Below are 27884 nucleotides of genomic sequence, written 5' to 3'. Positions count from 1 at the left end.
TGGCACAGCAGGTGTACAGACTGCTGTAGGATAAGTAGAAGAAACTGTCAGGTGGTCTAACATTCCACTAATGATTTCACAAAAATAATTAAATATTAATTTTGAGTGGACTCATCATGTATTTTGGCCCTGCCATGATATATATGCCTGTTCCATCTTTCACATATGTTCTGAGTGCAGTCACTAATGTATAGTCCTGCTTTTTGTCTCCTCAATAGGGTCATCCTCTCTCTACAGTGGCAACCAGTTTGTTACCGCTTTCATGGAAGTTTATCCATGGGGAAGAACCCAGTTTGAGCTCATCTTGACTGGGATTGACTGTTGTGCTGTGGGCAACGTCACAATACAAGGTACCAACTTCTTCCAGAGCTTTACCGTCCAGCAGGGAGAAATGGTGCGCCTCGCGCTTCCAAATGTTGTGCTCAATGGGAGTTCTATCTCTTCTGCAGGAGTCATTGTAATTTTATCCAATAGCAGTATATCTGTCATCTCCAAGGTCTGGGGGGAAGGTGGCTATGACTCGTCATACATCTACCCAGTGGACATTCTAGAAAAACAATACTACGTCATCACACCCTTCTCTGCCTTACCAATGAATGCTCAATTTGCCATATTAAGCCTGGACCAGGCAAATTCTGTCACAGTGATATTATATGGTGGCACTGTCACATTCCAAGGAAAGACCTTGGCATCTGGAAGCTCAACAACTTTCCAACTCTTGCCCTACCAAGGTGCCCAGTTCCAGCTGCTTGATGGTGACCTCTCAGGATCCTTCATACAAGCAAGTAAACCTATCGCTGTTCTGAGCGGCCATCAAGGGTACCAGAAATATCCGATGTACACCTCTGGTTACACCTTTGAGCAGCTGATCCCTGTAACTATTTGGGGAAAAGTATTTGTTTTGCCTCCACTGTCTGTCCAGCCACGGAAAGCTGATGAAATCCTGGTGGTGGCTTCTCAAGGCACAAATCTAAATGTATACAATGGGTCTGTCCTGGTGGGCTCTACAAGTCTTTCAAAAGGAGACATTTTTGTGCAAAAGATTAATACAAATGCCCTCTGGATAAATGCTGATCACGGTGTGATGGTCATGTTTGTCTGTTCTGGAAATCCCAGTGATGCAACCACAATCTTAACTCCTTTCATGACCAATGTGATGTCCACCAGCGATCTAGACACTTCCCAGATAGTTCATGCTTCTACTGAATTTACAACCAATCTTCTTGTAGTTACCACTAGTGGCCAATTGCCAAATGTATTGGTAGATGGAATCCCACTCCCACCAAACACCACCTGGAATGACAATGATTTCAAGGCACTGAAATACGCATGGGTGGAGGTGACCGTCTCCCGGGGATCTCACTATGTTCAACAACTATTGGATAAAGAATACATCTGGGTCATGTTCTACAGTTTTACTGGTAAAAAAATCTCTTTATTTTGCTATTCCTACAATGCTATTATTATGGTAATTCAGTAATGATGCAAGCTTTGCTGTCTGCATGGCATAGATAATTACTTTGAGGAAACCCCTCCCCCCCAATTCCTGTAGCACAAATACTCTCCCCCAGCACAAATATCCAACCTGACAAAAATCTCCTTCCCCAAATCTCTCCTTCCATCACAAATCTTCTCCCAAATGAGTCCTCCAAAAATCTCCCATCTCAGCGCAAATCTTCTCTCTCCCAAAAAATTCCCTTCCAGCACAACCCACCCCCCCCCCCGACCCCGCCCAATCCATCTTCCCATTACTAATCCCCTTTCCAATATCCACCCTCCCAACACAAATCTTCTCCACCCAATCCTCCATCGCTGCACAAATCTGCTCCTGTACCTACATCCCATCTTTTGGTGGTAAAAATACCCTTCCCTCAAGCACAAATATTCCACCCAAAAAAATTTCCTTCCCCAAAATCCTAAATCTTAGCACGATACCTCTCCCTCAAAATATCCCCCACCCCAGCACTAATGTTCCCCGCTCAAAACTTCCCCCTTCAGCACATCTCAACCCCCCGCAAATCCCTCTTCCCATAAAAAAATCCCCTCTCCAGTATTCACACTCCCAACACAAATCCTTTCCCCCCAATTCCCCATCATTGCACAAATCTGGTCCCCTACTCAAATCCCATCTTCTGGCACATATCCTCTCCCTCAAAACAATCCCCCACCCCAGCACTACTCTTCGCTCCCCAAAACTTCCCCTCCAGCACAACTCAACCTCCCCCAAATCCCTCATCCCATCACAAATCCCATCTCCAATATCCAGCCTGCCAACACAAATCTTCTCTCCAACCCCCCATACTCGCACAAATCTGCTGCCCTAACCAAATTCCATGTTCTGACACAAATACTCCCCCCCCAGCACAAATATTCCATACTAAAATGTCCTTCCCCAAAATCCCCCATCCCAACATAAATCCTATTCTTCAAAATACTCCCCACCCCAGCACTAACTTTCTCCCTCCAAAAAAAATCTCTCCTCCAGCAACAACCCAACCTCCCCCCAAAGCCACCGTCTTTCACTCATAATCTCTCTCCAAGCAAACCCCCCCCCCCCAAATTCCCCCTCTGAACATACATTCTCTTCCCGCCAAGGCAGGTTCTCAACCCCCATTCTAGCACAAATCTTTGCCCCCCCCCATTATATTCTCAGTGCAATCCCCCCTCCTTCCCTGAACTTACAAACGTCCAATATAGCACAGCAGATGTTCTTCCTCCCAGGCGCCCCCTTATGTTGTGTCATGAGGCCTGCCACAGCCTTGGAGGCTGTGGCAGCCTGTGAAAAAGGTACCAGGGGCATCTCATGGGGCCCCCTACTGACCCCAGGCCCTCGGGCAGTGCCCGGGTTTCCAAATGGTCCGTCCACCCCTGGTTTGGTGCAATATATTCCTGTATAATAAAAATGGAGGAGATGTTACACTGATTTGTGACTCTGTTCGGCACAGGTAACGCCACATCACTTCAACGCGCTGGGAATACCTCCATCTCATTCAACTTTTATGGCAGTGGCTTGGGATGTACATGCCAGGGCTTGCAACTTGCAAACGCCAGTCTATATGGGATGACCACTCCAAACGCCAGTCTGTATGGGATGACCACTCCAAACGCCAGTCTGTATGGGATGACCACTCCAAACACCAGTCTATATGGGATGACCACTCTCAACACCAGCCTGACCACCAGGATCTGCAGAGGTAGGAAGGGTTACTGCTTATGTATTTAATAATAAAGTTATCTAAACTCTTATATTTGACTTGGCGTCAGAATTGTACAGTCCCAATACAGCAGGGCTCAGACTGAGAGAAGGAGAAGCAGCACAAGGAGCCCATCAGCTGAGCTGCAGTGCTCATGGGCTATCAAGAAACATGCTGATAGGAGGGGAGAGCATAGTAACGGAGAGAGGAGCTCATCAGTCTGCTGCTCCTCCTTTCACTGACCAATCACAGGCTGGGGGGATGGGGACTAGACCTGTTAGTGTAGGAGTTAGGCTATAACGCATATGAGAAGGGAAAACAGAAAAACATTGGGTGGCGTGTGAAGGGCTTTGATCATCTGTCTGGTTTCTTTTGCTGTCTGTGTCCTTGCTGGGGACAGTCACCCTCTATACATTATCCTGGTGTCACCAAGAGATGGGAGATCCAACATTCTACAGCTGACACCAGAGTAGATTGTGAATCACATGGATTTGACTTAGTTCGGCAACACGCTACTTGTTACACACGTGTTTCCTAAAAGTGAACTTAGCATTTAACAAACTGAAGAAGACTTTTAGCAGTACAGTGTCAGGTGGAGGCCAAACGTTTGACAGGGAGGAGTCCGCAGAGGAGTGTGTGCTCTCCTTGGACATTCCAGCCAATGTTCCTGCACCCCAAATTATCACAGATGAGGAGTAAAGTCACAGTTAACATCTGAGACAGATATGTTTATCTCAATCCTCAAAAAGTATGAAAAGGGTAACAACTCCCATCCTATGCAGCACACAATCATAGAACCTCCTGTGGCACCCACTAGTGACCCCTTTATGCCACCTGGCAGATCGTTACTCCTAGCTGTACAGAACATTCCTCCCTCCATGGTGATGGACAGCACAGGGAGAGGGGAGCAAGACTATGAAAGACTCTCACTGATGACAAGGGGGACTCTGGGGTCCCATTGATGTGGAGGGTATGGTCCACATTTTCTTCTCAAATGTCTCTCTTTTGTCTTAATACTGTTTGTACGCATGTTCTGTATTACTTTCATAAGTTCTGATTTTGTAACATTTTGTTACTGTCTTTGCACTGCCTGTCTTGGGAACTATAAAAATGAATAAGCATTTATTGATTGCTCTAAAGAAAGCACAAGTCTGAAGACAAGAGACAGGCACAGGAGTCATGGAGGTGTACAGGTGCATGACTGGAGACACAAGGCACATGGGGCCACACTTGAAGACATGGGAGCATGGAGGTGCATTTGAAGACAATAGACCCACAAGGATGCACTTGGAGACAAGCAGATAGCAGAGACACACGTTGTGCACATAGGCACACTTAGAGATATGAGATGCACAGGGCACACTTAGAGATATGAGGAGACTTGGGGTGCACAGGGCACAATTAGAGATATGAGATGCACAGGGCACACTTAGAGATATGAGGAGACTTGGGGTGCACAGGGCACAATTAGAGATATGAGATGCACAGGGCACACTTGGAGACTTGGGGTGCACAGGGCACAATTAGAGACTTGGGGAGCACAGGGCACAATTAGAGACTTGGGGTGCACAGGGCACACTTGGAGACTCGGGGTGCACAGGCACACTTGGAGATTTGGGGTGCACAGGGCACACTTGGAGACTCGGGGTGCACAGGCACACTTGGAGACTTGGGGTGCATGGAGCACACTTGGAGACTTGGGGTGCATGGAGCACACTCGGAGACTGGGGGAGGACAGGACACACTTGGATACACAGGTGCGGACAGGACACACTTGGAGACTTGGGGTGCACAGGGCACAATTAGAGACTTGGGGTGCACAGGGCACAATTAGAGACTCGGGGTGCACAGGCACACTTGGAGACTTGGGGTGCACAGGGCACACTCAGAGACTTGGGGTGCATGGAGCACACTCGGAGACTGGGGGAGGACAGGACACACTTGGAGACACAGGTGCACAGGCACACTTGGAGACACGGGGAGGACAGTGCACACTTGGAGACATGGGGAGCACAGGGCACACTTGGAGACATGGGGAGGACAGGGCACACTTGGAGACACGGAGAGGACAGGGCACACTTGGAGACATGGGGAGCACAGGGCACACTTGGAGATATGGGGAGCACAGGGCACACTTGGAGACATGGGGAGCACAGGGCACACTTGGAGATATGGGGAGCACAGGGCACACTTGGAGACACGGGGAGGACAGTGCACACTTGGAGACATGGGCAGTTCAGGGCACACTTGGAGACATGGGGAGGACAGGGCACACTTGGAGACACGGTGAAGACTGGGCACGCTTGGACACACTGGGAGGACAGGGCACACTCAGGGGCGTATTTACCACAAAACAAACAAGGTATTTTTCAGAGGCATTTTTCAGAGGGGCAGCAGCAATTTTCAGGGGGGCAGCACTGATCCCCCCAAAAGAAGGGATGGAAGATGGGACACATGCAACATGGGGACCAGGTGGGATCTGAGAGAGGCTGCAGGTTGCTTGATGCAGAGCCTGACTCTTGTTCCTGGGGATGTCTGAAGCTGTGAAGGTGATTGTCTTCTCTCTCACAGGTTTGGGGGGCGTTGCCATGGTATGGGGGGGGGGCGGTAGTAGTTGAAATCTCACTCGGGTGGGGGTGTTGTTGGTCAATGTCAGGCTCTCTTTGTGGGGGGAGGGGGGTGCTGGTCAGTGTCAGAGTCTCTCCATGTGGGGGGAGCCAATTTTTGCGTTGCCTAGGGCAGTGTGAAACCTAAATACACCACTGGGCACACTTGGAGACATGGGAAGGATTGGGCACACTTGGAGACACAGGGAGCACAGAACACACTTGGAGACATGTGGAGGAAAGAGCACACTTCGAGACACGGGGTACACAGGTTACATTTGCAAACACGGGGAGCACAAGGCACATTTGGAGACACAGGGAGCCCAGGGCACACTTGGAGACATGGGGTGTATAGGGCACACTTGGAGACACAGGGAGGACAAGACACACTTGGAGACACAGGGTAGACAGGACACACTTGGAGACATGGGGAGGACAGGGCACACTTGGAGACATGGGGAGGAAAGGGCACACTTGGAGACATGGGGAGGAAAGGGCACACTTGGAGACACAGGAAGGACAGGGCACACTTGGAGACATGGGAAGGATTGGGCACACTTGGAGACACAGGGAGCACAGAACACACTTGGAGACATGTGGAGGAAAGAGCACACTTCGAGACACGGGGTACACAGGTTACATTTGCAAACACGGGGAGCACAAGGCACATTTGGAGACACAGGGAGCCCAGGGCACACTTGGAGACATGGGGTGTATAGGGCACACTTGGAGACACAGGGAGGACAAGACATACTTGGAGACATGGGGAGGACAGGGCACACTTGGAGACATGGGGAGGACAGGGCACGCTTGGAGACATGGGGAGGACAGGGCACACTGGGAGACATGGGGAGGAAAGGGCACACTTGGAGACACGGGGAGGAAAGGGCACACTTGGAGATCTGTGGATGACAAGACACACTTGGAGACATGTGGAGGAAAGGGCACACTTGGAGACACGGGGAGGACAGGGCACACTTGGAGACATGGGGAGCACAGGGCACACTTGGAGACATGGGGAGCACAGGGCACACTTGGAGACACTGGGAGGATAGGGCACACTTGGAGACACTGGGAGGATAGGGCACACTTGGAGACCGGGGGTGCACAGTGCATGCTTGGAGACATGGGGAGGGCAGGGTACACTTGGAGACACAGGGAGAACATAGCACACTTGGAGACATGGGTGGGGGGGACAAGGCAAACTTGGAGACATGGGGAGCACAAGGCACACTTGGAGACATGTGGAGGAAAGGGCGCACTTGAAGACATGTGGATGAAAGGTCACACTTGGGAGACACAGGGTGCACACTTGGAGACATGGGATGCATACTTGGAGACACAGGGAGGAGAAGACACAATTGGAGACATAGGGCACACAGGGCACACTTAGAGACATGGATAGCACAGGGCAATCTTGGAGACATGGGAAGGAGTGGGCACACTTGGAGACATGGGGAGCACAGGGCACACTTGGAGACATGTGGAGGAAATGGCACACTTGGAGACACTGGGAGCACAGGGCACACTTGGAGACATGTGGAGAAAAGGGCACACTTGGAGACCTGGGGTGCACAGTGCATGATTGGAGACCCGGGGAGGGCAGGGCACACTTGGAAACACGGGGGGTACAGGGCACACTTGGAAACACGGAGAGGGCAGGGCACACTTGGAGACACAGGGAGAACAGAGCGCACTTGGAGACATGGGTGGGGGGGACAGGGCACACATAGAGACATGGGGAGCACAGGGCAAACTTGGAGACATGGGGAGCACAAGGGCACACTTGGAGACACGGGGTGCACAGGGCACACTTGGAGACACGGGGAGCACAGAGGGGCTCAGATGTTTAAGTGGGCACCAATCAGGATGGCTGTGAAAACCATTCCGTTCCACAGACAAGACCCTACACTGGATCCTAGGAGAGGTGAGTGATCTATCTAAAAATGTTTTTAGCCTGAAAAAGAAAACAAATGCAGCCACCACATCAGAAGACTAGTAATATTTATTTTTGGGTTTGGGTATCTGAGTTTAGATGAGGGGTGGGAAAGTTAGGATGATGGTCAGGAGCTGGGTTCTTGTGGGTAGAGGGAGTGGTAGGGGTTCACCAAAAAGAAAGGCCAGGCTGGTCTCTGATTACCTAAACACATGTTGGGCTACCCCCCTAAGAGTCGCTAGAAGATTTAGGTCCCCCTATAGTCCTGCCCAGCCAGGCATCACACATCTTTACAAAAGCTTGCATCCAGAGTCAGAAATCAGTCATTGAGCTTTGGTTTTGTTTTATTTGAGGGATTTGAAGTGTGATAGGGTTAGGGATGTACAGGATGCCTAAGGGTACTGATGAACTGAGGACAACTTTCTGAAACTATTTACAAGCCTTCTCTGCAGCACAGTCCATGTTGGAAAGTTAGCCAGCGTCTCCTTAATGTACCACCCAAGACCCTAGATGAATTCTCTGAACTTCTCCTCTTCACCCAGCAATCTGGAGGTATCCCTGAACATAGGATCCCGTTTCTGTCACTTTAAGAGATGAACAGTCACTGGTAGGTGGCTAATCTTGGTTTCCATCAGAGTGCTCCTTCCCCTATCTGCCAAGGGGGTGTAGGTGTACTCACTCAGATCCTCTCCTGTACCACTTTCTGGTTGGTGGCTGCTATCAAGCCTATCAGCTGGGCTGCTCCTTCCCTGCCATACAGGTGAACCTTTCTCAGGGGGCTGGTGAACTCTGACCTTTCCTCCTTTCCAGCTCCAGACCTGCAGGTAGGCCCAATTCCACTGGGCCTCCTCGCAGCCTTCTTCCTTCAGCCTCACATCTTCCTCTTTGTTTTCTACCTTTTGCTCTCTGAAGCTGAGCAGGCTTTAATACTTTTAGGGGTTTTCCAGTCGCTTTCCAACCTCCTGTTGGGGATTGGCTAGGATTCCTCAAGAATGCAAGGCAGCCTTTCTTCAGGTCCACCCACATCCTCTAGGGCCTTCCTCTAAAGCCCCAGAGCAGGGGGAATTTCCAGAGGGGCTGGCCTGCAGAGCCTCTCTGCTCCTGACCAAGATTTGACTTTCTGGCTATTACACCCAGGCTGCTACTCAGCCCTCCTCACTAACAAATAAAACACAGCTCCCTCTAGCTAAACTAGGAGGGTGCTACACACATTTTCTAAGTTAGGTGAAGATGTGAGGGTGGCAAGCCATAGTTGGCAAATGTTATTGTTCCTCCTACCAGCCTACAGAGCAGATCACCTATTAGGAATGTGGAGGGTAATCCAGTAAGGCCTAGATAGTTGGTTGTAATAGGCTGCTATAGACCGATAAAATAATTTGTCACCAGGATATCCACAAATGGTTTGCCGTCTTCCTGGTTCCAGGGATTGGCATGTGTTGGCTTGGGTCTTTGCCCATTTTGTGACCATTACCGGAATACATGAAACATGGAGGATCTTTTAGATAATCATTTTAGAGAACTGAGAACAACTGTACTCCATTGTGAAAGAGGGTTGTCAGTTCTCTAGTATCAAGACACTTACGCTAGGCAGCCTTCGGTCACCCAGTCTTTTTGAACTTTATAAAACTCTGACCCAATATGTATGTTGAAAGATTTGCCCTATGAGGGTTCAAATTGGTGAGACTTACTTTTAAATATACAGGTGAAACTCAAAAAATTAGAATATCGTGCAAAAGTTCATTTATATGAGATAGACTCATTCCATGCAAAGCAAGATAGTTCAAGCCGTGATTTGTCATCATTGTGATGATTATGGCTTACAGCTCATGAAAACCCCAAATCCACAATCTCAGAAAATTTGAATATTGTGAAAAGGTGGAATAATCTCGGCTCAAAGTGTCCCACTCTAATCAGCTAATTAAGCCATAACACCTGCAAAGGGTTCCTGAGCCTTTAAATGGTCTCTCAGTCTGGTTCAGTAGGAATCACAATCATGGGAAAGACTGCTGACCTGACACCATCACTGACACCCTCCATAAGGAGGGAAAGCCTCAAAAGGTCATTGCAGAAGAAGTTGGATGTTCCCAAAGTGCTGTATCAAAGCACATCCTGGACATGGGCTTCAAATGTCGTATTCCTCTTGTCATGCCGCTCCTGAACAACAAACAACGTCAGAAGCGTCTTACCTGGGCTAAAGAAAAACAGACCTGGTCTGCTGCTCAGTGGTCCTAAGTCCTCTTTTCTGATGAGACAACTTTTACATCTCATTTGGAAACCAAGGACCCCGAGTATGGAGGAAGAATGGAGAGGCCCAAGGACCCCGAGTATGGAGGAAGAATGGAGAGGCCCCAGGACCCCGAGTATGGAGGAAGAATGGAGAGGCCCAAGGACCCCGAGTATGGAGGAAGAATGGAGAGGCCCAAGGACCCCGAGTATGGAGGAAGAATGGAGAGGCCCCAGGACCCCGAGTATGGAGGAAGAATGGAGGGGCCCAAGGACCCCGAGTATGGAGGAAGAATGGAGAGGCCCAAGGACCCCGAGTATAGAGGAAGAATGGAGAGGCACAAGGACCCCCGAGTATGGAGGAAGAATGGAGAGGCCCAAGGACCCCGAGTATGGAGGAAGAATGGAGAGGTACAAGGACCCCGAGTATGGAGGAAGAATGGAGAGGCCCAAGGACCCCGAGTATTGAGGAAGAATGGAGAGGCCCAAGGACCCCGAGTATGGAGGAAGAATGGAGAGGCCCAAGGACCCCGAGTATGGAGGAAGAATGGAGAGGCCCAAGGACCCCGAGTATGGAGGAAGAATGGAGAGGCACAAGGACCCCCGAGTATGGAGGAAGAATGGAGAGGCCCGAGGACCCCGAGTATGGAGGAAGAATGGAGAGGCACAAGGACCCCGAGTATAGAGGAAGAATGGAGAGGCATAAGGACCCCCGAGTATGGAGGAAGAATGGAGAGGCCCAAGGACCCCGAGTGTGGAGGAAGAATGGAGAGGTACAAGGACCCCGAGTATGGAGGAAGAATGGAGAGGCCCAAGGACCCCGAGTATGGAGGAAGAATGGAGAGGCACAAGGACCCCAAGTATGGAGGAAGAATGGAGAGGCACACACCGCAAGATGCTTGATGTCCAGTGTGAAGTTTCCACAGTCTGTGTTGATTTGGGGAGCCATGTCATCTGCTGGTGTTGGTCCACTGTGCTTCATTAAGTCCTGGTCCAGCCATCTACCAGGAGATTTTGGAGCACTTCATGCTTCCTTCCGCAGACGAGCTTTATGGGGATGCTGACTTCATTTTCCAGCAGGACTTGGCTCCGCCCACACTGCCAAAAGCACCAAAACCTGGTTCAATGACCGTGGGATTACTGTGCTTGATTGGCCAGCAAACTCGCCTGACCTGAATCCCATGGAGAATCTATGGGGCATTGCCAAGAGAAAGATGAGAGACATGAGACCGAACAATGCAGAAGAGCTGAAGGCCGCTATTGAAGCATCCTGGTCTTCCATAACACCTCAGCAGTGCCATAGGCTGATAGCTTCCATGCCACGCCGCATTGAGGCAGTAATTGCTGCAAAAGGCGCCCAAACCAAGTAGTGAGTACATATGCAGCTTCTACTTTTCAGAGGTCCGATATTGTTCTATGTACAATCCGTGTTGTATTGATTGCATGGAATATTCTCATTTTCTGAGATTGTGGATTTGGGGTTTTCATGAGCTGTAAGCCATAATCATCACAATGATGACAAATCACGGCTTGAACTATCTTGCTTTGCATGGAATGAGTCTATCTCATAGATTAGTTTCACCTTTTAAGTTGCTGCACTGAAATCAATGAACTTTTGCACCATATTCTCATTTTTCGAGTTTCACCTGTACATGCAGTAGATATGTCTGGTTTCTATTATCATGGCATTGAGAGGCTGTTTTTGCCATGCAGAGGAGAGGACTTCCATTCAAAAAGGAGCTTCTAGGATTTTATAAGTTGCATTTGAGCAGTCAATGATGTGGTATGCCAGCAAACCTGAAGATGCCGCTGTATCTTTTCTTCAGGCAGAAGGCAACTCATAAGGGACTAAAGGTATCCCCTCTCATGGACATCGAGCCACAAGTTTTTTTCTGAACTATTCCATCTCAGAGATATTTGAAGATGGCATACCACCCTATATTACCCACAGGAGAATGTAGCATGCAAGCACTTCAGTCATACTTTATTAGGATTGATTCAAACCCTGGAACAGAAACACCATGATTTTTGGCCCCAGTACATAGTTGTGGTTTGTGTCTACAACCAGACAGTCCACAAAAGCCATAGTGTACATACAGTATATGCACCTGAGACCATGTCAGATCGAATTCCAGATGAGTGTGTTTTAGGATTTGTGGGTAGAAGGTCTGTTTAACCAGAGCTAAACAGTTGGTGCTGGAATGCCATCAAAATCTAGTAGAAGAACATGTGGTTGACTGATTGGTGCTACAACCCAGGGATAGGGTTCTATTGTGCAAACACATCCGGGGCAACAAGCTGCAGCCCACATGGGAGTCCCATCCATACTGCATTGCGGTCCTTCTTGGACTGTCCTGTGTATGATGTTGTGTCTGATGAACAGGCTGGGCTTTGTAAGTGGTGGCATCACAACTTACTGCAGTCTTGTGTCTTCACCATGGACTTACTCCTACTGTCTTCCTTGGCTCTTGAGGATCCAGAAGTAAAAGACTTGTCTCAAATTCTGGAGGCTCATGTAGAATGGTACCTACCACTGATTATGCCATCCAGAGGCTTGGGATGAGCAGCCTTTCTCTGCTTCAGGAGCCTCAGATCTTCCCGTCTGGATGTCCTATCTGTGGGTGTTGAAGTCTATCTCCCTGCAAGGACCACTAGAGGACTCATGCTTGTTAAATACCCTGTTTTTTAAACATTGTTGCTATTCTGTATGCTGGTTTATAAAGTGATTATTGTTTTTATATCCTGTTGTGGTTGTTTAAAATGCCAAGGACTGCATCTCTTAAGAGGAGAAAGTGCAGGAGGCCGATACTGCTGTATGTCCACCTACCTTTAGAGGGCACTGTGTCTTCTTTAGGCTGGAAGAAACTCATAGTTATCAAAGTTGTCCCCACTCATAGCCTCCAGACAGCCATCTTGGGGAGGCTGCTGTCTTTTACTGGATGTCTATTAAGTCATTTTGAATAAGAAGAGCTTGAATAGCACTTTTTTCATGTATTTGACGCATCCACAGTATGGCCGTAGGTCAGGGACAGGGCCCTGCTTACGGCAAGATTCCTGATGAGTAGGGAGAGTGCAAGCTTCCCCTTACAGGGCCCTTCTGTCTGCCACATACACATGCTTACGGTCTTCCTGGTCCCACATGATGGCACATTGCTGGTACAAACAAGAGCATTCGATAGAGAGAGAGGCAAAGTGTGCTGTGGAAAAGCCCATACCTTACAGAGGTTGCCCAGAATCCTACATCCTTAGCCGGGCTGTCAGGAAGAGCATGCTAGCAAGCAAGATCAATCTCTGAACACAGACTCAGGCTGACATACAGTCATTCACGTCCAGGTGCACATGTTCATGCGCACACGCATGCCCATACACGCCCGCCTGCCATGAATGTTGGTGTCAGGCAGGCCATTTAAACTGAGCCAGTGATCAGGTTCAGTGCTGTCTCATCTACAGCATTCCCCATGTGATTTCTGATCTGTTACTTACTGACCTCCGCTTCTGCCTGCTCCTGCTGCCACTGTACTGCTGATCTGACTCCGGCCTTCATCTTGACCATGCTCCTGCCTATGTACTTTTACCTGATTCAATTACCCGTCTCTGACTTCTCTGTTCCTTTACATGCTGCCTAGCAATTGGATCCAAGCACCTACCTGCTACCAGCCAGCACCCGCTCATTGCCTACCTGATGACCGGCTTGCACCCACTCATTGCCTGCCTGACAACCAGCCAACACCTGCTCATCTCCTACCTACTACCAACAAGTGCCTGCCCTCCATCTGACTGCTACCAACCAGTGCCTGCCCTCCACCTGATGGCTACCAACCAGTGCCTGCTCTCCATCTGACTACTACCAGCCAGTGCCTGCCCTCCACCTGAATGCTACCAACCAGTGCCTGCCCTCCACCTGACTGCTACCAATTAGTGCCTGCCCTCCACCTGACTGCTACCAACCAGTGCCTGCCCTCCACCTGACTGCTACCAACCAGTGCCTGCCCTCCACCTGACTGCTACCAACCAGTGCCTGCCCTCCACCTGAATGCTACCAACAAGTGCCTGCCCTCCACCTGACTGCTACCAGCCAGTGCCTGCCTTCCACCTGAATGCTACCAACCAGTGCCTGCCCTCCATCTGACTGCTACCAACCAGTGCCTGCCCTCCACCTGATGGCTACCAACCAGTGCCTGCTCTCCATCTGACTACTACCAGCCAGTGCCTGCCCTCCACCTGAATGCTACCAACCAGTGCCTGCCCTCCACCTGACTGCTACCAATTAGTGCCTGCCCTCCACCTGACTGCTACCAACAAGTGCCTGCCCTCCACCTGACTGCTACCAGCCAGTGCCTGCCCTCCACCTGACTGCTACCAACCACTCCCTGCCCACCACCTGACTGCTACCAACCAGTGCCTGCCCTCCACCTGACTGCTACCAGCCAGTGCCTGCCCTCCACCTGACTGCTACCAACAAGTGCCTGCCCTCCACCTGACTGCTACCAGCCAGTGCCTGCCTTCCACCTGAATGCTACCAATCAGTGCCTGCCCTCCACCTGACTGCTACCAACCTGTGCCTGCCCTCCACCTGACTGCTACCAACCACTGCCTGCCTTCCACCTGAATGCTACCAACCAGTGCCTGCCCTCCACCTGACTGCTACCAGCCAGTGCCTGCCCTCCACCTGAATGCTACCAACCAGTGCCTGCCCTCCACCTGACTGCTACCAACCAGTGCCTTTCCTCCACCTGACTGCTACCAACCAGTGACTGCCCTCCACCTGACTGCTACCAACCACTGCCTGCCCTCCACCTGACTGCTACCAACCAGTGCCTGTTCTCCACCTAACTGCTAACAACTAGTGCCTGCCCTCCACCTGACTGCTACCAGCCAGTGCCTGCCCTCCACCTGACTGCTACCAACCAGTGTCTGCCCTCCACCTGAATGCTACCAACCAGTGCCTGCCCTCCACCTGAATGCTACCAACCTGTGCCTACCCTCACCTTGACTGCTACCAGCCAGTGCCTGCCCTCAACCTGACTGCTACCAACCACTGCCTGCCCACAACCTGACTGCTATCAACCAGTGCCTGCCCTCCACCTTACTGCTACCAGCCAGTGCCTGCCCTCCACCTGACTGCTACCAAACAAGTGCCTGCCCTCCACCTGACTGCTACCAGCCAGTGCCTGCCTTCCACCGGAATGCTACCAACCAGTGCCTGCCCTCCACCTGACTGCTACCAAGCACTGCCTGCCTTCCACCTGAATGCTACCAACCAGTGCCTGCCCTCCACCTGACTGCTACCAACCAGTGCCTGCCCTCCACCTGACTGCTATCAACCACTGCCTGCCTTCCACCTGAATGCTACCAACCAGTGCCTTCCCTCCACCTGACTGCTACCAACCAGTGCCTGCCCTCCACCTGAATGCTATCAACCAGTGCCTGCCCTCCACCTGAATGCTACCAACCAGTGCCTGCCCTCCACCTGACTGCTACCAACCAGTGCCTGTTCTCCACCTGACTGCTACCAACCTGTGCCTGCCCTCCACCTGACTGCTACCAGCCACTGCCTGCCTTCCACCTGAATGCTACCAACCAGTGCCTGCCCTCCACCTGACTGCTACCAACCACTGCCTGCCTTTCACCTGAATGCTAGCAACCAGTGCCTTCCCTCCACCTGACTGCTACCAACAAGTGCCTTCCCTCCACCTGAATGCTACCAACCAGTGCCTGCCCTCCACCTGAATGCTACCAACCAGTGCCTGCCCTCCACCTGACTGCTACCAACCAGTGCCTGTTCTCCACCTGACTACTACCAACCAGTGCCTGCCCTGCACCTGACTGCTACCAACCTGTGCCTGCCCTCCATCTGACTGCTACCAGCCAGTGCCTGCCCTCCACCTGAATGCTACCAACCAGTGCCTGCCCTCCACCTGACTGCTACCAACCAGTGCCTGCCCTCCACCTGACTGCTACCAACCTGTGCCTGCCCTCCACCTGACTGCTACCAACCACTGCCTGCCCTCCACCTGACTGCTACCAACCAGTGCCTGTTCTCCACCTAACTGCTAACAACTAGTGCCTGCCCTCCACCTGACTGCTACCAACCAGTGTCGGCCCTTCACCTGACTGCTACACACCAGTGCCTGCCCTCCACCTGACTGCTACCAGCCAGTGCCTGCCCTCCACCTGACTGCTACCAGCCAGTGCCTGCCCTCCACCTGACTGCTACCAACCAGTGTCTGCCCTCCACCTGAATGCTACACACCAGTGCTTGCCCTCCACCTGACTGCTACCAACCAGTGCCTGCCTTCCACTTGACTGCTACCAGCCAGTGCCTGCCCTCCACCTGACTGCTACCAACCAGTGCCTGCCCTCCACCTGACTGCTACCAACCAGTGCCTGCCCTCCACCTGACTGCTACCAACCAGTGCCTGCCCTCCACCTGACTGCTACCAACCAGTGCCTGCCCTCCACCTGACTGCTACCAACAAGTGCCTGCCCTCCACCTGAATGCTACCAACCAGTGCCTGCCCTCCACCTGAATGCTACCAACCTGTGCCTACCCTCACCTTGACTGCTACCAGCCAGTGCCTGCCCTCAACCTGACTGCTACCAACCACTGCCTGCCCACCACCTGACTGCTACCAACCAGTGCCTGCCCTCCACCTGACTGCTACCAGCCAGTTCCTGCCCTCCACCTGACTGCTACCAACCAGTGCCTGTCCTCCACCTGACTGCTACCAGCCAGTGCCTGCCTTCCACCTGAATGCTACCAACCAGTGCCTGCCCTCCACCTGACTGCTACCAACCTGTGCCTGCCCTCCACCTGACTGCTACCAACCAGTGCCTGCCCTCCACCTGAATGCTACTAACCACTGCCTGCCTTCCACCTGAATGCTACCAACCAGTGCCTGCCCTCCACCTGACTGCTACCAACCAGTTCCTGCCCTCCACCTGACTGCTACCAACCAGTGCCTGTTCTCCACCTGAATGCTGCCAACCAGTGCCTGTTCTCCACCTGACTGCTACCAACCAGTGCCTGTTCTCCACCTGACTGCTACCAACCAGTGCCTGTTCTCCACCTGACTGCTACCAACCAGTGCCTGTTCTCCACCTTACTGCTACCAACCTGTGCCTGCCCTCCACCTGACTGCTACCAACCACTGCCTGCCTTTCACCTGAATGCTACCAACTAGTGCCTTCCCTCCACCTGACTGCTACCAACAAGTGCCTGCCCTCCACCTGACTGCTACCAACCTGTGCCTGCCCTCCACCTGAATGCTACCAACCAGTGCCTGCCCTCCACCTGAATGCTACCAACCTGTGCCTGCCCTCCACCTGACTGCTACCAACCAGTGCCTGCCCTCCACCTGAATGCTACCAACCAGTGCCTGCCCTCTACCTGACTGCTACCAGCCAGTGCCTGCCCTCCACCTGAATGCTACCAACCAGTGCCTGCCCTCCACCTGACTGCTACCAACCACTGCCTGCCCTCCACCTGACTGCTACCAACCTGTGCCTGCCCTCCACCTGACTGCTACCAACCAGTGCCTGCCCTCCACCTGACTGTTACCAGCCAGTTCCTGCCCTCCACCTGACTGCTACCAACCAGTGCCTGCCCTCCACCTGACTGCTACCAGCCAGTGCCTGCCTTCCACCTGAATGCTACCAACCAGTGCCTGCCCTCCACCTGACTGCTACCAACCTGTGCCTGCCCTCCACCTGACTGCTACCAACCAGTGCCTGCCCTCCACCTGAATGCTACCAACCACTGCCTGCCTTCCACCTGAATGCTACCAACCAGTGCCTGCCCTCCACCTGACTGCTACCAACCAGTGCCTGCCCTCCACCTGACTCCTACCAACCAGTGCCTGTTCTCCACCTGAATGCTACCAACCAGTGCCTGTTCTCCACCTGACTGCTACCAACCAGTGCCTGTTCTCCACCTGACTGCTACCAACCAGTGCCTGTTCTCCACCTGACTGCTACCAACCAGTGCCTGTTCTCCACCTGACTGCTACCAACCACTGCCTGCCTTTCACCTGAATGCTACCAACTAGTGCCTTCCCTCCACCTGACTGCTACCAACAAGTGCCTTCCCTCCACCTGACTGCTACCAACCTGTGCCTGCCCTCCACCTGAATGCTACCAACCAGTGCCTGCCCTCCACCTGAATGCTACCAACCTGTGCCTGCCCTCCACCTGACTGCTACCAACCAGTGCCTGTTCTCCACCTGACTGCTACCAACCAGTGCCTGCCCTGCACCTGACTGCTACCAACCTGTGCCTACCCTCACCTTGACTGCTACCAGCCAGTGCCTGCCCTCCACCTGAATGCTACCAACCTGTGCCTGCCCTCTACCTGACTGCTACCAGCCAGTGCCTGCCCTCCACCTGACTGCTACCAACCAGTGCCTGCCCTCCACCTGACTGCTACCAACCAGTGCCTGCCCTCCACCTGACTGCTACCAACCACTGCCTGCCCTCCACCTGACTGCTACCAACCTGTGCCTGCCCTCCACCTGACTGCTACCAACCAGTGCCTGTTCTCCACCTAACTGCTAACAACTAGTGCCTGCCCTCCACCTGACTGCTACCAACCAGTGTCTGCCCTTCACCTGACTGCTACCAACCAGTGCCTGCCCTTCATCTGACTGCTACCAACCACTGCTGCCTTCCACCTGAATGCTACCAACCAGTGCCTGCCCTCCACCTGAATGCTACCAACCAGTGCCTGCCCTCCACCTGACTGCTACCAACCAGTGCCTGCCCTCCACCTGAATGCTACCAACCAGTGCCTGCCCTCCACCTGAATGCTACCAACCAGTGCCTGCCCTCCACCTGACTGCTACCAACCAGTGCCTGCCCTCCACCTGACTGCTACCAGCCAGTGCCTGTTGCAGCCTAACATACCTGCCGTCACCCAGCCAGTCCATTCCACTGTGGTCTACTGTCGGCTTCCTCCGACATTGGCTTGAACACCCTGCCCGGCTCTGCTGCAAGGAAGATCAACAGGCACTCATACCACTCTGTGCTCCTGTGCCACCTATCCACTCTATCAGAGGCCCTGAGTCAGAGGTGAAGGAGAGGCCTTCCTTACCACATCAGGCTCCTGCACCAAATATGTGACACAAGCAGGTGCATAGTCCATAAAGTCCTTCTCCTCTCTTTTCTTGCTTCCCCACTAAGGTGAGTTACCAGATACAGCACTAAAGCCCACATCCCGTTGTAGCTTGGTTCTCAGGGCTTCCCATAACCAAGAGCCATAACCACTTACAGTTGCAAGAAAAAGTATGTGAACCCCTTGGGATTACGTGGAGTTTTGCATGAATTGGGCATAAAATGTGCTCTGAACGCCATCTAAGTCACAACAATAGAAGAACACAGTCTGCTGAACATAATACTACACAAACATTAGATGTTGCCATGGTTTAATTGCACATAACATGTAAACATTCACAGTGCAGGGAGGAAAAAGTATGTGAACCTTTGGACTTAATAACTGGTTGACCCTCCTTTGGCAGCAATAACCTCAACCAAACGTTTCCTGTAGTTGCAGATCAGACCTGCACAACGATCTGGAGTCATTTTGGACCACTCCTCTTCACAAAACTGTTTCAGTGTAGCAATATTCTTGGGATGTCTGGTGTGAATCGCTTTCTTAAGGTCATGCCACAGCATTTCATTGGGTTGAGGTCAGGACTCTGACTGGGCCACTCCAGAAGGCGTATTCTGTGCTGTTGCAGCCATTGTTTTGTTGAATTACTTGTATGCTTTGGGTCATTGTCCTGTTGCATCACCCATCCTCTGCGGAGCTTCAGTTGGCGGACAGATGGTCGTACGTTTTCCTGCAAAATGTCTTGATAAACTCTGGAATTCATTTTCCCATCAATGACAACAATCTGTCCAGGCCCTGAGGCAGCAAAGCAGCCCCTAACCATGATGTTCCCTCCGCCATGTTTCACAGTGGGGATGAGGTTTTGATGTTGGTGTGCTGTGCCTTTTTTTCTCCACACATAGTGTTGTGTGTTCTTCCCAAACAACTCAATCTTGGTTTCATCTGTCCTCAGTATATTTTGCCAGTAGTGCTGTGGAACATCCAGGTGCTCTTTTGCAAACTTCAAACGTGCTGCAATCTTCTTTTTGGACAGCAATGGCTTCCTCTGTGGTGTCCTCCCATGTACTCCATTCTTGTTTCATGTTTTCCTTATTGTAGATATGTCAACAAAAATGTTAGCATGTGCCAGAGATTTCTGTAGGTCTTTAGCTGACACTCTGGGATTCTTCTTTACCTCATGCAGCATTCTGCGCTGTGCTCTTGCAGTCATTTTTACAGGACGACCACACCTAGGGAGAGTAGCAACAGTGCTAAACTTTCTCCATTTGTAGACAGTCTGTCTTACCGTGGACACATGAACATCAAGGCTTTTGGAGATACTTTTGTAACCCTTTCCAGCTTCATGCAAGTCAACAAGTCTTGATCATAGGTGTTCTGAGAGCTCTTTTCTGCGAGGCATGGTTCACATCAGACAGTGCTTCTTGAAACCAGTAAACCCAAAACAGGTGTGTGTTTTTTAAGGGCAGGACAGATGTCAGCAATACATCCAATATCATCACACTGATTGGAGTCAAGGTTGGCTCACTCCTGGCTCCAATTAGCTCTGGGAGAAGTCATTAAGCTAGGGCCTCACATACTTTTTCCTCCCTGCACTGTGAATGTTTACATGTTATGTGCAATTAAACCATGGCAACATCTAATGTTTGTGTAGTATTATGTTCAGCAGACTGTGTTCTTCTATTGTTGTGACTTAGATGACGTTCAGAGCACATTTTATGCCCAATTCATGCAAAACTCCACGTAATCCCAAGGGGTTCACATACTTTTTCTTGCAACTGTATATATGCTAGCCTACCACTCAGAGTGCCACCTGCTGGCAGGGAAAGGGCTGGCATTAACTCAGTGTCCCCTACTCATAGTGGCAACCTACTTCTGTGGACCTCTAATGGCTCCTAAAACACCTACACTGCCTATTATCTGAGCAGTCCTGAACCTAACCCATTCCACTGACTCTGGCATCACGTAGTGTTCTGAAGGGTAATCAGTACTTTTATCCTAAAACACTCCCTCTCTTTCTGAATAAGTGAAGTAAGCTGGGATTTTACCTTTGTTGTGTTAAAGTGGAACTAAACCCATTTTTGAAATTTTTACCTGGATACAGGGAGAGCTGGATAGAGGAAGCAAGGAACAGGGAGAGCTGGATGCACGGAGCAGGGTACAGGGAGAGCTGGATGCAGGGAGAGAGGTACAGGGAGAGCTGAATGCAGGGAGAGAGGTACAGGGAGAGCTGAATGCAGGGAGCAAGGTACAGGGAGAGCTGGATGCAGGGAGAGAGGTACAGGGAGAACTGGATGCAGGGAGCCAGGTACAGGAAGAGCTGGATGCAAGGAGCAAGGTACAGGGAGAGCTGGATGCAAGGAGCAAGGTACAGGGAGTGCTGGATGCAGGGAGCAGGGTACAGGGAGAGCTGGATGCAGGGAGCAGGGTAAAGGGAGTGCTGGATGCAGGGAGCAGGGTACAGGGAGAGCTGGATGCAGGGAGCAGGGTACAGGGAGAGCTGGATGCAGGGAGCAGGGTACAGGGAGAGCTGGATGCAGGGAGCAGGGTACAGGGAGAGCTGGATACAGGGAGCATATTACAGGAAGAGCTTTATGAAGGGAGCAAGGTACAGGGAGAGCTGGATGCATAGAGCAAGGTACAGGGAGAGCTGGATGCAGGGAGCAAGGTACAGGGAGAGCTGGATGCAGGGAGCCAGGTACAGGGAGACCTGGATGCAGGGAACAGGTTACAGGGAGAGCTGAATGCAGGGAGCAGGGTACAGGGAGTGCTGGATGCAGGGAGCCAGGTACAGGGAGAGCTGGATGCAGGGAGCCAGGTACAGGGAGAGCTGAATGCAGGGAGCCAGGAACAGAGAGAGCTGGATGCATGGGGCAAGGTAGAGAGAGAGCTGGATGCAGGGAGCATGTACAGGGAGATCTGGATGCATGGGGCAAGGTAGAGAGAGAGCTGGATGCAGGGAGCCAGGTACAGCTGGATGAAGGGAGCCAGGTATAGGGAGAGCTGGATGCAGGGAGCCAGGAGCAGGGATTGCATGAATATGCAGGCCAGGGTTGGATTCTCCCACCCACTATATCCCACAATTCAGAGTCAGAACAGCCAAATGTGATTGAACACCTCTCCCCAGCTACAGGGAAGCCTACATTTTCCTGGACTCTAGCAGCCTAACGAGGAGGGTGCCACACAATGACACATGTCCTTGGCCTGGCAGAAGAAGGCTTTACCTCTCTCTCTAGAAGATGGGGCTCCTCCTGCCAGAAAATGAATGATCCACCCTGGCAGAGACTGAATTTGCAATGGCCATCCAAGAAATACAGCAACTGCTGGAAGAGAAGCATCGGCAAGGCTCTTTTGCTGTTAGCACTCTGGGTCGACTAGAGAGAACACTTTATTTTGGGGATCCAAGCTGATTCCCTAAAAGAGGCCTAAAGGGCGGGTGACAGCAGACACAACAGTAAAGCTCAATGCTATTCTTTAGGAGGCAGTAGAGCAAGAATAAGGAGGAGAAGGAAACCAGAAGGGTGGTCACTAAGGGAGACATAAGGCTCTTGTTGAGGGAAGAAGCTGCTGCCCCCTTTCTCATATCCACTTTAGAGTGTACATTAGAGATTTGAGTCGCTTTCTTTCATCCGACTAGGAGGGTCTGCTGTCATATAAAATCCTGACAGGTGGTAACTAATGTTGGGTCACACTTCCCTGGATTTGGTTTGAGCACGGTTCAACTTTTTGGATGCTGAACTCAAACCCCATTGAAACTAATGGGAGTGGGATTAATATCGATTTTGCTATAGCACGTCCTACAGCAAGAATGAAAAAAAAAAAGCTCAGTTTGAGGAAGAGGATAGGTGTCCCCGGAGTGGCTGGACGAGGAAAGAGACTCCGCTGATCGCGGTCTGGCACCAAATCTCCATGAGGATTAGCCCACACTGAACACCATAGATGAATCGGAGATTATGCTGGGAAACCCAATGCTTTAGCTTATGGCCTTATTAACGGAGAGCCACCGGAGTGGAGTAACATTCTAGGAGAACCTGAGAGGATGGTCCCCTATATGACCAAAAAGCGCATCTGACCACCAGGGGCGGACTGACCATTTGGAAACTCGGGCACTGGGTCAGTAGGGGGCTTCATGAGATGCCCCTGGTACCTTTTTCATAGGCTTTTTTGAGTTTGAGCAAGGACACAGGGGCCCCATGATCCCCTATTGCCCTGGGGCCCCATGAGTTGTCAGTCCACACCTGCTGACCACCTTAATTGGGGTCAAAAGGTCTGGTGAGTGAGTAATTTATACATACCTTGCAGGCACGTGGTGAAGATATAAAGTCACTCTCTTTGTTGGGTCACAATGTAAAGGAATAGAAAGGACTGTCACCTTTTTTTCTAAAATTTAATTCACTTTTCGACTTATATTGACTATGTGTCTTTTATGTTTTCTGTCTGGAGCTAAGCCATCCCTGCCATCAATTTCTATATGGCCACTGTGACGGGAGTGACTTTTGGGGGTGGGGGGACCTCTGTGTCAGCTCATGTTCCCCTCATTATGTTTAATCCACCCTGTGCCTGTTAAGGGGTACAGGGTGTGAATGTGAATGTCCTAGTATTGTGTATTGGTGTGTTGTCCTTTGTTCTCGGCCAAGTGGCTGTCCATTGTCCTTTGCCATGTGCTGTAGCCCTTCCCACTGATGGGGGGAGGCTGATGATGTGTTTCCTGTAGCCCTTCCCACTGATGGGGCGGGCTGATGATGTGTTTCCTGTTCCTGGCTGTGTTTCCCCGCCCTGTGTATATAACTTGTTGTTTGTGTAAAAATAAAGAAGTTGACTTCCTGTTTTAAGAAGAGTCGGGTGCTGTCTATTTCCTGAGGGATTTCAAGGGTGTGGTCCATGGATTTGTGTTCAGACAGGGAAGCTGTGGTATAACGGAATATACCCAAGTGCGGTCTGGGGTCCGGTTCCATTACAGCCACTTCACGCTGTCTTTTCAATTTCTGGTGAGTCCAGTTGTCTTCTGGCTGTGGCAGCCATGAGTTTGTCCACACCAGCGCATCTCTGCTCTGAGCAGGCTATGGCCTTCTCCAATGGTTAGTAGAACTTCAAGCTAGGTTTGTTCCTATAGGGTATCTCTAACCTTGTAAGACAGCAGTCAATTCACAGACTGTTCTAACTGCCATCCTCCAGCTAGGCCGTCATGCATCGCCCCTCTCCTTATGACCAATCTCCACTGCTATATCTTGCCATTCCAGCACATATCATGGAATGGACTCTTCAACTCTTTGCTTTCTGCCAATGCACTGAGTTCTGAGGTCACCTAATTCTTGGCTGTACCCTACCTCAAGGGGGCTGACATATTTTTCAAGGGAATCCTGATTCTCCATTGGGAAATGCAGGCTTAAGGTACTTGCTTCCCGCTCTAGGGTCTTGATATCCAGTTCTGTCTGATGAGCAGGTGGAATCCTACAGGATATGATCAGAACAGGGCTCCTTCCCAGTCCTGATCTGCCCCTGCGTTCTTGGTTGGCTGCTGTGACAGGAATCCTATCAGGAACAAGGGAGATATAATGGTAGATGTGACAACGTTAGGAGCAGTTCCCAAACCTGACTACTACTTGACAGGACAGTATAATAGATTCCTAGAGAACAAATAATAGGGAACGTTCACCAGCAAAATAATGGGTGCAATCCAATCAAATACAAATGCGGTTAGTTGTGGCTCCTTAAGAAGGGGGTGTAATGCCTATCTGGCTAGGAGGATGGTTGTAGCTGATTGCTCAGGTAGCCGATCAAAGAGAACCCAGGTAAGCTCCACAAGGTATGGCAGGATGAGTCTTTTGGTCTGGAGGTTCAGTTGGCTGAAGGAGATGCCACCCCACTGGAAGGGCGGTAATTTGAAACCCAACACAGTGGCCAAAGCTTAAACAGTGCTCTCCACCCTCTGCCAGTGGCCCACGCGAGACACAGTGATGGAAAAATCAGCTCCTTGTGGAAGCTCATGTGCCCAGTGACAGCTGACCCATGAGGCAGGGTCTCTCTGAGCACCAAATGTTGGGGGGTCAAAGGAGTCCACATTGTCATCAGCAGTGGGGGGTGAGTCAGTTTAATTACAAATTGCATGTTGGAGTTCACCTCCATCAAAAATGTGAATATTGACTAATACTTCTCGCTTGTTCCTGCAGATGGTTTGTCTGACCTCTACACGATGAGCATGAAAGTTAGTTGGTGGGAAGCCCTACGCTATTGTCGCCAACGCTACACCGACCTGTTCAGTGTTCCGGACAGCGGCACACAGAACCTATTGACTACCGCAATGAAGAAGGCCAGTATTCCGGGGACTGGAGTATGGATCGGCCTCCGCAGGCACAAAGTGTGGGGGTTCCTCTACTGGACAGATGGGCAACCCACCGACTACATGAACTGGGGGGATGGTGAGCCTAGTAACCCCGTCACCAACATGTGTACCCTCATCTCACCAGACAAGAACTACACCTGGAAGGACCAGTGCTGTGCCATGAAGCTTGGCTTTCTCTGCTACTGACACCCCTCCCAGGAAATATCACACCCACCAATCACCACTGACACCTTCCCGCAGGATATATCACACCCACCCTCACCACTGACACCTGTCCCAGGATATATCACACCCACCTTCACCACTGACACCCCTCCCAGGATATATCACATCCACCGTCACCACTGACACCCCTCCCAGGATATATCACACCCACCGTCACCACTGACACCCCTTCCCCCAGGATATATCACACCCGCCTACTGTCACCACTGACACCCCTCCCCCCCAGGATATATCACACCCACCTTCACCACTGACACCCCTTCCCCCAGGATATATCACATCCACCGTCACCACTGACACCCGTCCCAGGATATATCACACCCACCTTCACCACTGACACCCCTCCCCCCAGGATATATCACACCCACCCTCACCACTGACACCCCTTCCCCCAGGATATATCACACCCACCCTCACCACTGACACCCCTTCCCCCAGGATATATCACACCCACCATCACCACTGACACCCCTTCCCCTAGGATATATCACACCCGCCGTCACCACTGACAAACTTCCCCAGGATATATCACACCCGCCCACCGTCACCACTGACACCCCTCCCCCCAGGATATATCACACCCACCATCACCACTGACACCCCTCCCCCAGGATATATTACACCACCCATCACTAATGAGACCCCTGCAGATATTTCTTACATGGGGGTAGGTGGTGAAGGGGGTGTGGGGGGGGGGCACAATTTCTATTCAATGCCAGGAGAAGGGGAATATTTTCTATCCTTCTATCATTGTATTGTAATATTGTATACTATTATGTCTCACTTTGTAACTTCTCTCTTTCCTTCCCTTTTACGCCCGGCCAGGGATAATAAATCTGAGAATTGATAGGTTGGTGTTCGTTGCTGCAAAGACTGCATGACGATGGCCAGGTCACGGCGTGATTGCGGTGTGTGGAGTTGTGTGGTATCTCCGGTGCCCGTGTGCTCGGTTGGAAGTCACGGACAACCTTCACAGCCCTGTGTGTGTGTGGTCTGTGAATCCTGTGTGTTAGTCCACGTATGTACAGAGTATACTGACTGGAGGAGTCAGGAGAAAGCCTCCACAAGCCCGCCATTTGTGGCAACAACTTTCCATTCAACTGTTTGTTTTAGATTATATATCAGCTGCGGCATCTAAAAAAAAAAAAGGCGCCCATCCAAATTCAGTTTTGGCTCACTGTAAACCTGGTACGAATAAAAATGGCTTCATCTTTATGGGCAGGGACAAAGCTGAAGTCATATTTTTTAATACCAGGTTTACATTGTGCCGAAACTGCATGTGGATGGGCGCCATTTTCCTGTGATATGATTTATGTTGTGCATAGGATGTCCTATAGCTGTTTCACTTTATATATTATTAGGCATTGATCTGATTGTGCATCCGTACTCATCAGATATTTATATATTATCAGGCATTGATCCGATTGTGGATCCGTACTCATCGGATATTTATATATTATCAGGAATTGATCCGATTGCGGATCCGTACTCATCAGATATTTATATATTATTAGGCATTGATCCGATTGTGGATCCGTACTCAGATATTTATATATTATTAGGCATTGATCCGATTGTGGATCCGTACTCATCGGATATTTATATATTATCAGGCATTGATCCGATTGTGGATCCGCACTCATCGGATATTTATATATTATTAGGCATTGATCTGATTGTGGATCCGTACTCATCAGATATTTATATATTATCAGGCATTGATCCGATTGTGGATCCGCACTCATCAGATATTTATATATTATCAGGCATTGATCCGATTGTGGATCCGCACTCATCGGATATTTATATATTATCAGGCATTGATCCGATTGTGGATCCGTACTCATCGGATATTTATATATTGTTAGGCATTGATCCGATTGTGGATCCGTACTCATCGGATATTTATATATTATCAGGCATTGATCCGATTGTGGATCCGTACTCATCGGATATTTATATATTATCAGGCATTGATCCGATTGTGGATCCGTACTCAGATATTTATATATTATCAGGCATTGATCCGATTGTGGATCCGTACTCATCAGATATTTATATATTATCAGGCATTGATCCGATTGTGGATCCGTACTCATCGGATATTTATATATTATCAGGCATTGATCCGATTGTGGATCCGTACTCATCAGATATTTATATATTATTAGGCATTGATCCGATTGTGGATCCGTACTCAGATATTTATATATTATTAGGCATTGATCCGATTGTGGATCCGTACTCATCGGAT

The 27884-nt window shown here is 50.6% G+C and overlaps 1 protein-coding gene across 1 annotated transcript; it reads left to right on the top strand.

Annotated features, from left to right (window-relative positions):
* The first annotated feature begins 222 nt into the window (after positions 1-222).
* Positions 223-26477, top strand: LOC149449579 (peptidylaminoacyl-L/D-isomerase-like). The gene is made up of 3 exons (XM_089693059.1): positions 223-1421; positions 2946-3194; positions 25233-26477. Exons 1-3 carry the CDS (start codon positions 263-265, stop codon positions 25589-25591), a joined length of 1767 nt encoding a protein of 588 aa, XP_089549185.1. The 5' UTR covers positions 223-262; the 3' UTR covers positions 25592-26477.
* Positions 26478-27884: the final 1407 nt, after the last annotated feature.

Source organism: Staurois parvus, unplaced genomic scaffold (genome assembly GCF_062004578.1).
Source record: "Staurois parvus isolate SC_StPar_1 unplaced genomic scaffold, SC_StPar_1.0 ptg000612l, whole genome shotgun sequence".
In the NCBI taxonomy this organism is placed as follows: Eukaryota; Metazoa; Chordata; class Amphibia; order Anura; family Ranidae; genus Staurois; species Staurois parvus.
Note: the sequence above shows the minus strand (reverse complement) of the source record. Positions and strands in the feature narration are given on the sequence as shown.